Source organism: Acanthaster planci, linkage group LG06, assembly GCF_054643075.1.
Source record: "Acanthaster planci isolate LZ-2023a linkage group LG06, COTS_SCS, whole genome shotgun sequence".
Classification (NCBI taxonomy): Eukaryota; Metazoa; Echinodermata; class Asteroidea; order Valvatida; family Acanthasteridae; genus Acanthaster; species Acanthaster planci.
Window position 1 is genome coordinate 22,494,619 of NC_141782.1, and position 17,385 is coordinate 22,512,003.

The 17,385-nt window shown below is 37.3% G+C and overlaps 1 protein-coding gene across 1 annotated transcript in view; it reads right to left on the reverse strand.

The window, feature by feature from the left end:
• The window catches only part of LOC110980066 (uncharacterized), a 31,951-nt gene extending 14,628 nt beyond the window's left edge, over positions 1–17,323 (reverse strand). The window contains exons 1-3 of the mRNA XM_022236378.2: positions 16,316–17,323; positions 14,516–14,639; positions 12,727–12,773 (exon numbers count right to left, since the gene is read on the reverse strand). Of these exons, the coding sequence (XP_022092070.1) occupies positions 12,727–12,773; positions 14,516–14,639; positions 16,316–16,779 (635 nt within the window). The 5' untranslated portion in view covers positions 16,780–17,323. The remainder of the gene's footprint in view (positions 1–12,726; positions 12,774–14,515; positions 14,640–16,315) is intronic.
• Between the last annotated feature and the right edge of the window lie 62 nt (positions 17,324–17,385).

Consider the following 17,385-nt stretch of genomic DNA (forward strand, 5'->3'; position numbering starts at 1 on the left):
AATATTTGCTCATACATTTTGTACACGTTTTTCTACTTAATAAAAGTGAACAAGTAGTCTTTAACTTTGGCGCAAGATTACTATAAGAACAAAGGAGAAATCGGGTACTTTACGCTGTGTTGTTTTATTTGTAATATGCCTAAGGGTCCGAATATGAAGTAATATTTCATAAAATTGTTCAGTTTAAGCGCAAATCACGTGACACGAACTTAAAAGAGCAGTGTTTCTCCAAATGGGGTTTTTTGCCCGTTAACTTTGTACACCTTTCCAAGGCACAATTTTGAACCCTTTCGAATGTTTGCTCGTTTTCAAAGTGACAGCCAACAAAAATCTTGATACAGAAATTATTGTATATAAATGACGTCATGATGACGTCGTCATGTGATTTACTCTTGTTTTTTCAATATTTATTTCAGCCCCTTGACTTTGTACACGTTTTCAACCCAGCATTTGGGTTAGTTTGAGAGCTTTGATCAACAATACTTATCTTGTTGGTAAAACAGTCCCGAACCAGCTCTGTGTTTGTTTACAAACACGTTTCTCTAGTTTTTTTTTCTTCTTCTTCAGCCAAGTTTTTCTACCCCTACACTTTGGCACCTAGGAAAATCAGAAGAATTTCAAACTTGGAGGATGGTTGTGTGATCATCCAAGGACGGTCCTAGAAGAAATTCACAGTGATAACTTAAGTAGTTTATTTATTATTGATTTTTGAAGAATTAATTTTCCCCCATAGACTTTGTACACAGATTGCACACAGTTTTCGGACTGTCGTATATCAGGCTATGAGGGCGCTATTGCAGAATTACGGTCACACCTGCATGGGCTTTCAATTTTCAAGAAACTGTCCCATATTGAACCATGTATGGCGCTGTTGCACAACATAGGGTTTGTACACACATTGTCCCGCATAATGCGTGAGCAGTCCTCAACTTCGACCCAGAATTACTACCAGAACGAAGAAGAAATCAGACTAAATTTTCCCTTCCGTTCGATCGCAAATATACCCAAGTGTCCAAATATTAAATAATATTTCATAAGTTTTTCCCAGTTTAGACAAAAATCACGTGACATGAAATTAAAGGAGCAGTTTTCCTACACATGTGTTTCTAGCCCATTGACTTTGTACACGTTTTTGAGCGACAATTTTGGTAACTTTGCAGTCTTTCATCGTTCCCAAAGTGATAGCCAACGAAGACCCCGATGCAAGATTTATTGCAAAGGGATGACGTCATGATGACATCATCACCTTATTTTATATTTATTTTTGAATATTTCATTTTTCCCCATAGGTTTTGTACACGTTTTTCGACTTGACACAAGTGAACAAGTAGTCTTTAACTTCGGCGCAAGATTACTATAAGAACAAAGGCAAAATCGGGTACTTTACGCTCTGTTATTTTATTTGAAATATGCCTAAGAGTCCGAATATGAAGTAATATTTCATAAAAATTGTCCAGTTTAAGCGGAAATCACGTGACACGAACTTAAAGAAGCAGTGTTTCTGCAAACAAGTTTATAGCCCATTGACTTTGTACACGTTTTTGAGCGACAATTTTGGTAACTTTGCAGTCTTTGATCGTTCCCAAAGTGATAGCCAACGAAGATGCCGATGCAAGATTTATTTCAAAGGGATGACGTCATGATGACATCATCCCCTTATTTTATATTCATTTTTGAATATTTAATTTTTCCCCATAGGTTTTGTACACGTTTTTCTACTTAACACAAGTGAACAAGTAGTCTTTAACTTCGGCGCAAGATTACTATCAGAACAAAGGAGAAATCGGGTACTTTACGCTCTGTTATTTTATTTGAAATATGCCTGAGAGTCCGAATATGAAGTAATATTTCATAAAAACTGTTCAGTTTAGGCGCAAATCACGTGACACGAACTTAAAGAAGCAGTGTTTCTGCAAACAAGTTTATAGCCCATTGACTTTGTACACGCTTTTGAGCGACAATTTCGGTAACTTTGCAGTCTTTCATCGTTCCCAAAGTGATAGCCAACGAAGACCCTGATGCAAGATTTATTGCAAAGGGATGACGTCATGATGACATCATCCCCTTATTTTATATTCATTTTTGAATATTTCATTTTTCCCCATAGGTTTTGTACACGTTTTTCTACTTAACACAAGTGAACAAGTAGTCTTTAACTTCGGCGCAAGATTACTATCAGAACAAAGGAGAAATCGGGTACTTTACGCTCTGTTATTTTATTTGAAATATGCCTAAGAGTCCGAATATGAAGTAATATTTCATAAAAATTGTTCAGGTTAAGCGCAAATCACGTGACACGAACTTAAAGGAGCAGTGTTTCTGCAAACAAGTTTATAGCCCATTGACTTTGTACACGTTTTTCAGCGACAATTTCGGTAACTTTGCAGTCTCTGATCGTTCCCAAAGTAATAGCCAACAAAGACCCTGATGCACGACTTATTTCAAAGGGATGACGTCACGATGACCTGAATATTTGCTCATACATTTTGTACACGTTTTTCTACTTAATAAAAGTGAACAAGTAGTCTTTAACTTTGGCGCAAGATTACTATAAGAACAAAGGAGAAATCGGGTACTTTACGCTGTGTTGTTTTATTTGTAATATGCCTAAGGGTCCGAATATGAAGTAATATTTCATAAAATTGTTCAGTTTAAGCGCAAATCACGTGACACGAACTTAAAAGAGCAGTGTTTCTCCAAATGGGGTTTTTTGCCCGTTAACTTTGTACACCTTTCCAAGGCACAATTTTGAACCCTTTCGAATGTTTGCTCGTTTTCAAAGTGACAGCCAACAAAAATCTTGATACAGAAATTATTGTATATAAATGACGTCATGATGACGTCGTCATGTGATTTACTCTTGTTTTTTCAATATTTATTTCAGCCCCTTGACTTTGTACACGTTTTCAACCCAGCATTTGGGTTAGTTTGAGAGCTTTGATCAACAATACTTATCTTGTTGGTAAAACAGTCCCGAACCAGCTCTGTGTTTGTTTACAAACACGTTTCTCTAGTTTTTTTTTTTTTCTTCTTCTTCAGCCAAGTTTTTCTACCCCTACACTTTGGCACCTAGGAAAATCAGAAGAATTTCAAACTTGGAGGATAGTTGTGTGATCATCCAAGGACGGTCCTAGAAGAAATTCACAGTGATAACTTAAGTAGTGTATTTATTATTGATTTTTGAAGAATTAATTTTCCCCCATAGACTTTGTACACAGATTGCACACAGTTTTCGGACTGTCGTATATCAGGCTATGAGGGCGCTATTGCAGAATTACGGTCACACCTGCATGGGCTTTCAATTTTCAAGAAACTGTCCCATATTGAACCATGTATGGCGCTGTTGCACAACATAGGGTTTGTACACACATTGTCCCGCATAATGCGTGAGCAGTCCTCAACTTCGACCCAGAATTACTACCAGAACGAAGAAGAAATCAGACTAAATTTTCCCTTCCGTTCGATCGCAAATATACCCAAGTGTCCAAATATTAAATAATATTTCATAAGTTTTTCCCAGTTTAGACAAAAATCACGTGACATGAAATTAAAGGAGCAGTTTTCCTACACACGTGTTTCTAGCCCATTGACTTTGTACACGTTTTTGAGCGACAATTTTGGTAACTTTGCAGTCTTTCATCGTTCCCAAAGTGATAGCCAACGAAGACCCCGATGCAAGATTTATTGCAAAGGGATGACGTCATGATGACATCATCACCTTATTTTATATTTATTTTTGAATATTTCATTTTTCCCCATAGGTTTTGTACACGTTTTTCGACTTGACACAAGTGAACAAGTAGTCTTTAACTTCGGCGCAAGATTACTATAAGAACAAAGGCAAAATCGGGTACTTTACGCTCTGTTATTTTATTTGAAATATGCCTAAGAGTCCGAATATGAAGTAATATTTCATAAAAATTGTCCAGTTTAAGCGGAAATCACGTGACACGAACTTAAAGAAGCAGTGTTTCTGCAAACAAGTTTATAGCCCATTGACTTTGTACACGTTTTTGAGCGACAATTTTGGTAACTTTGCAGTCTTTGATCGTTCCCAAAGTGATAGCCAACGAAGATGCCGATGCAAGATTTATTTCAAAGGGATGACGTCATGATGACATCATCCCCTTATTTTATATTCATTTTTGAATATTTAATTTTTCCCCATAGGTTTTGTACACGTTTTTCTACTTAACACAAGTGAACAAGTAGTCTTTAACTTCGGCGCAAGATTACTATCAGAACAAAGGAGAAATCGGGTACTTTACGCTCTGTTATTTTATTTGAAATATGCCTGAGAGTCCGAATATGAAGTAATATTTCATAAAAACTGTTCAGTTTAGGCGCAAATCACGTGACACGAACTTAAAGAAGCAGTGTTTCTGCAAACAAGTTTATAGCCCATTGACTTTGTACACGCTTTTGAGCGACAATTTCGGTAACTTTGCAGTCTTTGATCGTTCCCAAAGTGATAGCCAACGAAGACCCTGATGCAAGATTTATTGCAAAGGGATGACGTCATGATGACATCATCCCCTTATTTTATATTCATTTTTGAATATTTCATTTTTCCCCATAGGTTTTGTACACGTTTTTCTACTTAACACAAGTGAACAAGTAGTCTTTAACTTCGGCGCAAGATTACTATCAGAACAAAGGAGAAATCGGGTACTTTACGCTCTGTTATTTTATTTGAAATATGCCTAAGAGTCCGAATATGAAGTAATATTTCATAAAAATTGTTCAGGTTAAGCGCAAATCACGTGACACGAACTTAAAGGAGCAGTGTTTCTGCAAACAAGTTTATAGCCCATTGACTTTGTACACGTTTTTCAGCGACAATTTCGGTAACTTTGCAGTCTCTGATCGTTCCCAAAGTAATAGCCAACAAAGACCCTGATGCACGACTTATTTCAAAGGGATGACGTCACGATGACCTGAATATTTGCTCATACGTTTTGTACACGTTTTTCTACTTAATAAAAGTGAACAAGTAGTCTTTAACTTTGGCGCAAGATTACTATAAGAACAAAGGAGAAATCGGGTACTTTACGCTGTGTTGTTTTATTTGTAATATGCCTAAGGGTCCGAATATGAAGTAATATTTCATAAAATTGTTCAGTTTAAGCGCAAATCACGTGACACGAACTTAAAAGAGCAGTGTTTCTCCAAATGGGGTTTTTTGCCCGTTAACTTTGTACACCTTTCCAAGGCACAATTTTGAACCCTTTCGAATGTTTGCTCGTTTTCAAAGTGACAGCCAACAAAAATCTTGATACAGAAATTATTGTATATAAATGACGTCATGATGACGTCGTCATGTGATTTACTCTTGTTTTTTCAATATTTATTTCAGCCCCTTGACTTTGTACACGTTTTCAACCCAGCATTTGGGTTAGTTTGAGAGCTTTGATCAACAATACTTATCTTGTTGGTAAAACAGTCCCGAACCAGCTCTGTGTTTGTTTACAAACACGTTTCTCTAGTTTTTTTTTTTTTCTTCTTCTTCAGCCAAGTTTTTCTACCCCTACACTTTGGCACCTAGGAAAATCAGAAGAATTTCAAACTTGGAGGATAGTTGTGTGATCATCCAAGGACGGTCCTAGAAGAAATTCACAGTGATAACTTAAGTAGTGTATTTATTATTGATTTTTGAAGAATTAATTTTCCCCCATAGACTTTGTACACAGATTGCACACAGTTTTCGGACTGTCGTATATCAGGCTATGAGGGCGCTATTGCAGAATTACGGTCACACCTGCATGGGCTTTCAATTTTCAAGAAACTGTCCCATATTGAACCATGTATGGCGCTGTTGCACAACATAGGGTTTGTACACACATTGTCCCGCATAATGCGTGAGCAGTCCTCAACTTCGACCCAGAATTACTACCAGAACGAAGAAGAAATCAGACTAAATTTTCCCTTCCGTTCGATCGCAAATATACCCAAGTGTCCAAATATTAAATAATATTTCATAAGTTTTTCCCAGTTTAGACAAAAATCACGTGACATGAAATTAAAGGAGCAGTTTTCCTACACACGTGTTTCTAGCCCATTGACTTTGTACACGTTTTTGAGCGACAATTTTGGTAACTTTGCAGTCTTTCATCGTTCCCAAAGTGATAGCCAACGAAGACCCCGATGCAAGATTTATTGCAAAGGGATGACGTCATGATGACATCATCACCTTATTTTATATTTATTTTTGAATATTTCATTTTTCCCCATAGGTTTTGTACACGTTTTTCGACTTGACACAAGTGAACAAGTAGTCTTTAACTTCGGCGCAAGATTACTATAAGAACAAAGGCAAAATCGGGTACTTTACGCTCTGTTATTTTATTTGAAATATGCCTAAGAGTCCGAATATGAAGTAATATTTCATAAAAATTGTCCAGTTTAAGCGGAAATCACGTGACACGAACTTAAAGAAGCAGTGTTTCTGCAAACAAGTTTATAGCCCATTGACTTTGTACACGTTTTTGAGCGACAATTTTGGTAACTTTGCAGTCTTTGATCGTTCCCAAAGTGATAGCCAACGAAGATGCCGATGCAAGATTTATTTCAAAGGGATGACGTCATGATGACATCATCCCCTTATTTTATATTCATTTTTGAATATTTAATTTTTCCCCATAGGTTTTGTACACGTTTTTCTACTTAACACAAGTGAACAAGTAGTCTTTAACTTCGGCGCAAGATTACTATCAGAACAAAGGAGAAATCGGGTACTTTACGCTCTGTTATTTTATTTGAAATATGCCTGAGAGTCCGAATATGAAGTAATATTTCATAAAAACTGTTCAGTTTAGGCGCAAATCACGTGACACGAACTTAAAGAAGCAGTGTTTCTGCAAACAAGTTTATAGCCCATTGACTTTGTACACGCTTTTGAGCGACAATTTCGGTAACTTTGCAGTCTTTGATCGTTCCCAAAGTGATAGCCAACGAAGACCCTGATGCAAGATTTATTGCAAAGGGATGACGTCATGATGACATCATCCCCTTATTTTATATTCATTTTTGAATATTTCATTTTTCCCCATAGGTTTTGTACACGTTTTTCTACTTAACACAAGTGAACAAGTAGTCTTTAACTTCGGCGCAAGATTACTATCAGAACAAAGGAGAAATCGGGTACTTTACGCTCTGTTATTTTATTTGAAATATGCCTAAGAGTCCGAATATGAAGTAATATTTCATAAAAATTGTTCAGGTTAAGCGCAAATCACGTGACACGAACTTAAAGGAGCAGTGTTTCTGCAAACAAGTTTATAGCCCATTGACTTTGTACACGTTTTTCAGCGACAATTTCGGTAACTTTGCAGTCTCTGATCGTTCCCAAAGTAATAGCCAACAAAGACCCTGATGCACGACTTATTTCAAAGGGATGACGTCACGATGACCTGAATATTTGCTCATACGTTTTGTACACGTTTTTCTACTTAATAAAAGTGAACAAGTAGTCTTTAACTTTGGCGCAAGATTACTATAAGAACAAAGGAGAAATCGGGTACTTTACGCTGTGTTGTTTTATTTGTAATATGCCTAAGGGTCCGAATATGAAGTAATATTTCATAAAATTGTTCAGTTTAAGCGCAAATCACGTGACACGAACTTAAAAGAGCAGTGTTTCTCCAAATGGGGTTTTTTGCCCGTTAACTTTGTACACCTTTCCAAGGCACAATTTTGAACCCTTTCGAATGTTTGCTCGTTTTCAAAGTGACAGCCAACAAAAATCTTGATACAGAAATTATTGTATATAAATGACGTCATGATGACGTCGTCATGTGATTTACTCTTGTTTTTTCAATATTTATTTCAGCCCCTTGACTTTGTACACGTTTTCAACCCAGCATTTGGGTTAGTTTGAGAGCTTTGATCAACAATACTTATCTTGTTGGTAAAACAGTCCCGAACCAGCTCTGTGTTTGTTTACAAACACGTTTCTCTAGTTTTTTTTTTTTTTTTCTTCTTCTTCAGCCAAGTTTTTCTACCCCTACACTTTGGCACTTAGGAAAATCAGAACAATTTCAAACTTGGAGGATAGTTGTGTGATCATCCAAGGACGGTCCTAGAAGAAATTCACAGTGATAACTTAAGTAGTTTATTTATTATTGATTTTTGAAGAATTAATTTTCCCCCATAGACTTTGTACACAGATTGCACACAGTTTTCGGACTGTCCTATATCAGGCTATGAGGGCGCTATTGCAGAATTACGGTCACACCTGCCTGGGCTTTCAATTTTCAAGAAACTGTCCCATATTGAACCATGTGTGGCGTTGTTGCACAACATAGGGTTTGTACACACATTGTCTAGCATAATGCGTGAGCAGTCCTCAACTTCGACGGAGAATTACTACCAGAACGAAGAAGAAATCAGACTAAATTTTCCCTTCCGTTCGATCGCAAATATACCCAAGTGTCCAAATATTAAATAATATTTCATAAGTTTTTCCCAGTTTAGACAAAATCACGTGACATGAAATTAAAGGAGCAGTTTTCCTGCACACGTGTTTCTAGCCCCTTGACTTTGTACACGTTTTTGAGCGACAATTTTGGTAACTTTGCAGTCTTTGATCGTTCCCAAAGTGATAGCCAACGAAGACCCCGATGCAAGATTTATTGCAAAGGGATGACGTCATGATGACATCATCCCCTTATTTTATATGCATTTTTGAATATTTAATTTTCCCCATAGGTTTTGTACACGTTTTTCTACTTAACACAAGTGAACAAGTAGTCTTTAACTTCGGCGCAAGATTATTATCAGAACAAAGGAGAAATCGGGTACTTTACGCTCTGTTATTTTATTTGAAATATGCCTAAGAGTCCGATTATGAAGTAATATTTCATAACAATTGTTCAGTTTAGGCGCAAATCACGTGACACGAACTTAAAGAAGCAGTGTTTCCGCAAACAAGTTTATAGCCCATTAACTTTGTACACGTTTTCCAGCGACAATTTTGGTAACTTTGCAGTCTTTGATCGTTCCCAAAGTGATAGCCAACGAAGACCCCGATGCAAGATTTATTGCAAAGGGATGACGTCATGATGACATCATCCCCTTATTTTATATGCATTTTTGAATATTTAATTTTTCCCCATAGGTTTTGTACACGTTTTTCTACTTAACACAAGTGAACAAGTAGTCTTTAACTTCGGCGCAAGATTACTATCAGAACAAAGGAGAAATCGGGTACTTTACGCTCTGTTATTTTATTTGAAATATGCCTAAGAGTCCGATTATGAAGTAATATTTCATAACAATTGTTCAGTTTAGGCGCAAATCACGTGACACGAACTTAAAGAAGCAGTGTTTCCGCAAACAAGTTTATAGCCCATTAACTTTGTACACGTTTTTCAGCGACAATTTTGGTAACTTTGCAGTCTGTGATCGTTCCCAAAGTGATAGCCAACGAAGACCCCGATGCAAGATTTATTGCAAAGGGATGACGTCATGATGACATCATCCCCTTATTTGATATGCATTTTTGAATATTTAATTTTTCCCCATAGGTTTTGTACACGTTTTTCTACTTAACACAAGTGAACAAGTAGTCTTTAACTTCGGCGCAAGATTACTATCAGAACAAAGGAGAAATCGGGTACTTTACGCTCTGTTATTTTATTTGAAATATGCCTAAGAGTTCGAATATGAAGTAATATTTCATAAAATTGTTCAGTTTAAGCGCAAATCACGTGACACGAACTTAAAAGAGCAGTGTTTCTCCAAATGGGGTTTTTTGCCCGTTAACTTTGTACACCTTTCCAAGGCACAATTTTGAACCCTTTCGAATGTTTGCTCGTTTTCAAAGTGACAGCCAACAAAAATCTTGATACAGAAATTATTGTATATAAATGACGTCATGATGACGTCGTCATGTGATTTACTCTTGTTTTTTCAATATTTATTTCAGCCCCTTGACTTTGTACACGTTTTCAACCCAGCATTTGGGTTAGTTTGAGAGCTTTGATCAACAATACTTATCTTGTTGGTAAAACAGTCCCGAACCAGCTCTGTGTTTGTTTACAAACACGTTTCTCTAGTTTTAAGTTGCCTTTCAAATGCATGTACATGTAGTGGGATTAGAATGGCATGCCATCATCATATTAGTACGTACATGGATCATGAATTCTGCATGGATCATGAACTCTGCATGCACGACACCATATAAACATGCATCAGTACAATGCATGTACATGTACATTATACACTTCAAATTTCATCTGTATGTGTACATGTGTACAGGTGCATATGCACGCTAACAATGTACATGTACATGTTAGTGCTAGCAGCAGCAATCAGACAAACACTGCTAAGGGTTGAGGTTTCATGGATAAAGTCCACTGTACCTCTGTGCGTTCTTCTACATTCACAATGCATCCTTATATGATCTACACAGTGCTTTATTTACAAATGCAGATGAGACCAGATACAAGTGTGTATTTATCATGGCTTGCTGGGGCTAAATATCACCAACGTTCAATAGTAAACAATCCAAAAATGTGATGTAAAATTCTTAACTAAAATCAGTGCAATTAAATGCTTAAATTGCTTCTTGATGTACAAATCCAATTTGCCTTCAATAACGGGTTTGCAGTACAGTGGAATGCCAGTATAACGAACATGATGGGGTCCACACAAAATGTTTGGTATAGCAGTCATTTGGTACAGCAATTTTCAGTCACAGATGCATACACCTGTTCCAAACATGTACGCACCGTGAGAGTGGTTCCTGTTGGTAAATGGGCCATGCCGAGAACTATTCATATCGTGCAGCAATGGAGGCACATTTAGGTGAAGGCCAAAAGTTGGCAACAAACTGTCAGGCAAATATTTTTGAAAAACGACTGAAACTAGCAAGATCTTTATCAAAAATTTCTGAGAGTAACAAATGTTTGTGTCTATCCGCAGAGTTATTTCCTGTTTTGGTGATTTTAGAGCCAGGCTTTGTAACAATTATCAAGTACGGTTTTCCGCACCAGGTAGCCAGTTTACATGGCCGTCTGTGGACACACACACATGGCATGGCTGTTGTTTCATCATGAGTGCAATGTTCCTCAACTTCGAGTTATTATCAGCAGTTCTAATTTTTTTTTTAATTTAAAACAAATTTGTAATGTTCGGTAAAAGTGCATTGAAAATTCGGGAGCCACGGGGGGATGTTCAGTATTCCAGGATGTTCACTTTATCAGTGTTCCTTATAGCGAGCGGCCTTCCACTGTACTTTGATACAAAACTGCATTTACCAAGAAAGGTAGCTAATTTTCCATCTGGTTTCGATTTCAAATACAAAGAACATGCCAAGATCTTACAGTGCACTGCTGGAGTTTGGACAATTCAGGAAGAAAGCTCCCCCAAGGAAGATCCCTGCATGTCAGGAGTCACTTGTATAAATTTTACATTTCACAATCCACATTTGGCCATTCAACCCCAGAATCTGTAGTATTTTGATGACATTACACATGTACATGTACATGTTGTGCCAAAGAGCCCAACCGCTACAGGTGCATGCGTTAGGCTAACTGAAGTTTGGTGTTCAAGTTGTGTTGCATGTGTAAAGAATGTGCCATTTGTGTACTACACAGAGCTTGACTGGGACAGGTTCTATGTACACATGTAGCAATATCCAGGCAGTTCAAATCAATATTGGTTAAAACCCAGTGACTCCATGTACTGTACATGTACCATACATGTACCTATACTAGCCATACTGCAGAAATGCTCATACTTTTTGTCCATTCAAGGCCAAGGATCTGTGACCTTTGCACCTACAAGTAACAGGAAACTACCTAGTTTAGATGTATGTTCCGTCTGATAGGTTCATGTACATGTACAGTACATATACTGCAGGCAGGCCTCAATCTCACCTTGCTGGAAACCCAGGAAAACAGTCTGTTCCCTGCCATTACTTCCTTAACAAATGTACATTCTAGCTACTGGTTTCTGTCAACACTTACTGTCAAGTATTACTGGAACAATTCCTATCATTTCACATGACATATTTCGCATTGCTTGGGAAAGACCATTTTAAGTTCAGAACTTCTGCACGTTTTGTTGGACCTATTTTATGCATACAGATTTCATGCTGTTAATTACTGATATGAGAAATGACATGCAATCGATTGTATAGCACACAACATATAAACATAAATTTAAGTGCTCACAACTTGTTTTATGGAAGTACATGTACATGTCATGTGAACGTCAGCCACAAAGTTTAAATGTTAGTAGTATTTGTTTAAATGAGGGTGTGTCTACGCTTGATAGCTTTCTGTTTTAATGTTTCATTTTCATTGGTGTAAGTTCATTCTTCCTCTTACAAGAATTCGAATTACTCCATTACAAATGTGAAACAGTTTGGTATTATGAAACAACCAACCTCAACTACAAATCAAAGGCATACATGGATTTTTTTTTGGCCATGATATGCATGAGCAGGGATGGGATGCTTTGGAATGTGCGTTTGTTATCCGTTAAATAACAAAGCAGACAGACTCCATCATGACTGCAACTCAATAGATTGGTAGTGATCAAAAACTACAGTATTCATATGATGTTCTATTGCATGTCCAAAGCATAAAGCTACGGTACAAACCGATCTGATGAGTCAAGTTCTTCACTGATGATGTGACTCATTCAATAGATCAACGAAGCATGAATGGACTGACCTTAATCTGATCACAGGCCAAAATCAAATGAATGTTTTCAACTCACCTTGTTGGCAGATACAGCATAGTTCGATAGCTTCCATAGATTTCCACCTGAAAAATAATAAATTAAGAAATTTGAGAATCAACCTTGAACTTGTAATCAAAATAACTAAATGATTAAAATTAGAATAAAATTAATATATAAGAGATTACATCCTTACAACCCATACAGGGCACACTTTTCAGATAAGTTGGATTTTTTTCTTTGAAGTCTACATGTACAGCTTCCACATGTGACTTACGACTTCAAAAGAAAAGAAGTGAAAGAGATACATGTATCACCTTTCTGTTTAAGAAAACTCATCTTCTTGAATGCTACACATGTTCAATATTACAAACCTAAAAAGTGAACTCATTGCTGTTTTACGACGAATCTTTTCCCTGTTTCTTAAATTTCCTTTCTGAGCTATTTTCATTACATTTGACAGAAAACAAAAAAAAAACGGAACAAAGAATCTCAACGTATCAGAACCACCTCCAATGACCTTATCTTCCAATTTCTAACTTCACAATCTTTTAAAACTATAATTGTTAAGATGGGGCTCTAAACAGAACTGTGTATACATTGTCTCAAAGAACTGTACGAAGGACACAACACACATAAATCCATACAGACACAGGGACACGTTGTTCCTGTACATGTCAATGTTCAAGTACACGTCGTCCTACACTGCTCCCCCAATTGCTCAATGTAGGGTAGTGCAAACTGTATTGTTCCACAAGTTTTGTCCGTATTATTACAAGTATTTCTCAGCCGGGGATTTCCCAGCTACACGCAATGTACATTTGTGCATCACTCCAACAAAATGAGTATTATGGACCTTTCTGACAAGTCACATTTATAATGCATTGAACAGTAGTATTACTAGAACTGTTTTGTTATATAGTGCACACGGACATGCTTACAACTGCAGACATACATGTACACGTAGAGTTACCAAGTAAAACATGAAATACAACATAGAAAAATAATAGAAAATATGTAAATGTACAACTGGAATAGAAAGCTGAATAATATGTGAGTTTACATTAGTTGTTCCCCCAAGACATCTGCTGATCACATGACTTTGCAGAGCAGGATCATGAAATTATTTGTTAAGTAGCTGGCTGGACCTGGGTCTTGCTTAAATGTGCTACAAGACAGCCTCCGTTTTTTGTTTAAAAAAATTGATACACATAAAAACGATTTCCTAATTTTGTCAAGAATCCCCGTTACTATACTCCTAAAACGTCTTTAATGATGAATAAAATGTATTCCTAAGAAAATTTTCAGCCTGGAATAGATGGATTTCACATTAGCGCCGTCTGTGCATATCTGCATCGAAACCGAGGCTCTCTGTGTTGAACTTCCTCGCGCGCGCGCGCGGAGTCGACACAGTACCGGGTACATGCAGTATCCGGTTCATAAGTGTGATGCCACTTCAATTTAAACCACGCCCACTGCACAAGATACAGGACCATCGCAGGTATGTTAGTTCGTGGTAAATTGCTGTTATTTCTTCTTTTGATTTTACGTGTCGAAGCATCCTGACTCTTCCACAATAATTTGCAGCCTGAAAAGTCTGAATTTAACATACCTTTATGTATTTTGTGTCTTGACTCCTTACTTTCTATCGTCTGATCCTATTAAGGATTGAAGCTGACACATACAGCCTCGTTTTCAAACGCAGAAATGCACAGATCGCCGCTAAAAGCGTTGCATTGGGATCCCTCTATACCTTAACTCTGCTCTGACGTAATAATCACATGGATGAAAGATTTCTAGATTTCAGTTATGATGGGAGAAACTTTACCCGAGCTTCTGGCCAAATGTTCTTGACAATGCCCTCAATCCTCTGGACAACCTCACTTCGCATGAGATGCTCCTCAACACGAGGAAACATAAAACAGAAGAAATCGTCAATCTCACGGCTTAAGCTGTAAATTGAAAAGGCCAAATTAACAGATTAAAAAATGTCTTTGAAAAGCTATCAAGGATGTGTCTGCTAAATGACCATTCAAGTATACAGTGCGTACTACTCAATATTATTAATGGTTTCAATTACTGATTCAGTGTACAAAAAGTAAAAAATTCCAGGGGTTAAATATGCCAAGGTAGCAATAGACTTTTACTTCAGCAGCATCAGAAATCACATGCATACGTAGACATGATAGTTTCATAATGTGAGTGGCTCTGCAAAAAGGTGTATTATGTCATTTTTTTTGAATTTGAGTTATATATACATGTATATAATCATCAAATTGCTCACATTCTAAGCTTTCATTTGATATATAATTCACTCCTGTGGCATTCTGGGTTTTGGAGTCATTTGCCATTTACACATTCACATCATTTCATTTTATCCCACTTGCTTTTTGAGATAATGCCCTTTAAACATAACAAACAAAAACATTAACCTTAAATTAGACACTTTTGGTTTTCCTTAGCAACAGAGTCTTTCGGGTCAAGCAACTAACCTCAAAATATTTCCAAATATTTTCACTCTGGGCACATGGAATGGGGTACACATTTTTGCATCGGGCGACTTTTTTGCAGAGTGGGTCACATATTAGGCCTACATGATTTGATACGAACATATATGTAGGCCTACATTTGCATATTTTTTTGTCATCCAGAAGTGTAGGACTGATAGTTTCTTTTTTCCTCTTGTTTTCAGCACAATCTTCAAACAGTAGCAACAAATTGAGCTTTGAAAGCGTATGACTTGTGACAGTGCATGTAACACAATGCAAACACAGAGCAACCTTTAGTTCCTTACACAACTGGATATATTTAGAAATCGTGCCCTTGGCAAATTGTAAAGAAACCTAATGTAATTTTTAATGACAGGTTTTGCCCTATCGCAGCGTACATATTTATTAACACTATACTCAGTGCTTGTCCGAGCACTTGCGAAAAAATTTACAAGCTTACTCAGGTGGGCAGAACCTGTAATTAAAAATTAACATCTCCCCGATGCAAAGTACGTCTTGAACCAGCTACTGTAAAAATGAGACCAAATTTGGAAATTCGGTTTGAAGTATAAATTGACTGCATTCCATGTATAATATTGACATTAACAAGCCTTTCATGAATCAGAATGGCAACATTTATGGTTACAAATCAGATTAAATTAGGAAAATCTTGTTTTATTGTGCATTTATTTTCTTGAATTCATTATAGGCCCCAATATACCTATATTTCAATTTAACAAGTTCAAGCAGGTGAACTTCAAATGTTCAAGCTACTAACCTACCATCATTTCAATAAAGGTCAATCATTGTAGAAATGCTGAAAAGACATGAATCTGGAACTGAGAAAAATTCCTGCTTTATCAGGAAAACATCGAAAATTTTCTTGAATTCAGCTGACTTTGTACACAACCGCTGAAGTGGAGTCGGGATGCAACATTTTTTTCCCAATGTAGCCTACATACTGTACATGTAGCCTATGATGTACATTTCCAGAAGATATTATTAGTAACAATGCATCGATACCAAGATTTTCTTATACATGTATAGGGCCTATGATTCCCAGACTCCTAATTAATCAATCCTAGGCCTATCTATGTCTAAGTTACTCTTTCCAAGGACCATCAAATCATGAACCGTACCCAAGTCCGACATTGTGGTTGGTCAAGTCCGGGTACGGTGAAACCAGCTGATTACCAACAGTTTGCCTTGACCACCAGGGCGTTCCACCATAGCGAACCTTTCCCGAACTGTTCCAGTCATAAGTGCAAGCCAGATTGTCTTTCCTCCTCTTGTTGAACAAATTATTGCTGCTCAAGTTAGTCCTTTCACCGTTCTGGAAGCCATGATTCACTGCTGAACGTTTTGTAGCCAAATCGACTCCAGTGTCTCCATTTAAAGGGATAAAATCCTGCGTGTCCCGAGGGGTGAGGGTTCGAGTCCTGGCATCGTTATCATGCAGTCCATTCCCGTCGCTATTTGCCGATTTGCCGTCGCCCATTTGAAGGTCCCGGAGACTTCGGGTAGCACTGTTGAAAATATTCGTCCAAAGTTCGGTAGCTGGTCCAAGTTGCTCGGGCTGGTACCAGGTGCTTCTTGGATCCATCCAAATGTCCTGACGAAGGTGAAAGCTAGAAGCAACTGGAAGGCAAATTCGGCGAAGATTTTGCGACTCCAATCCCTAAATTTCCATTCGGCAGACAGTCGGCAGATGTTCTTCACCTTTCGAATTTCAAGATGGCGACCGCAAATGAATAAATACCGTACCAAAATTTCAATATTAATGTCATGAATATTCATATAGTTGCTCGTACAAGCACGTCGATTTGTTCAAATGAGGGCGCTCTGTTGAACGAGTAATAATAATTCGACAAAAAGTTCTTCGGTAGTTTGTTGCAGCGTATTGATCGGGGCCATTGAATTAAAAAAAAATCTCCTGGCTCAGGAGCATTAAGAGCCTTTTGATGTCCAAAATAAAATTAGTTTAACTTGTGTTATCATAGTATGTACATCACCGAGAACCCTAAAGTATCTTAAAGCCAGTCTCACAATAGAGGCAAAGTTTGAACAATCCTTATATTTCCATGCTGAAAGGGATACTTCCGAGCATTTCTTTTTTATATTTTAGCAAAGACAGAAATTCATGAAGCATGTTTTCATATGGAATTCTGAATGAGCTTTGATATTGGAACACTGTCATCCGACAGAAAAT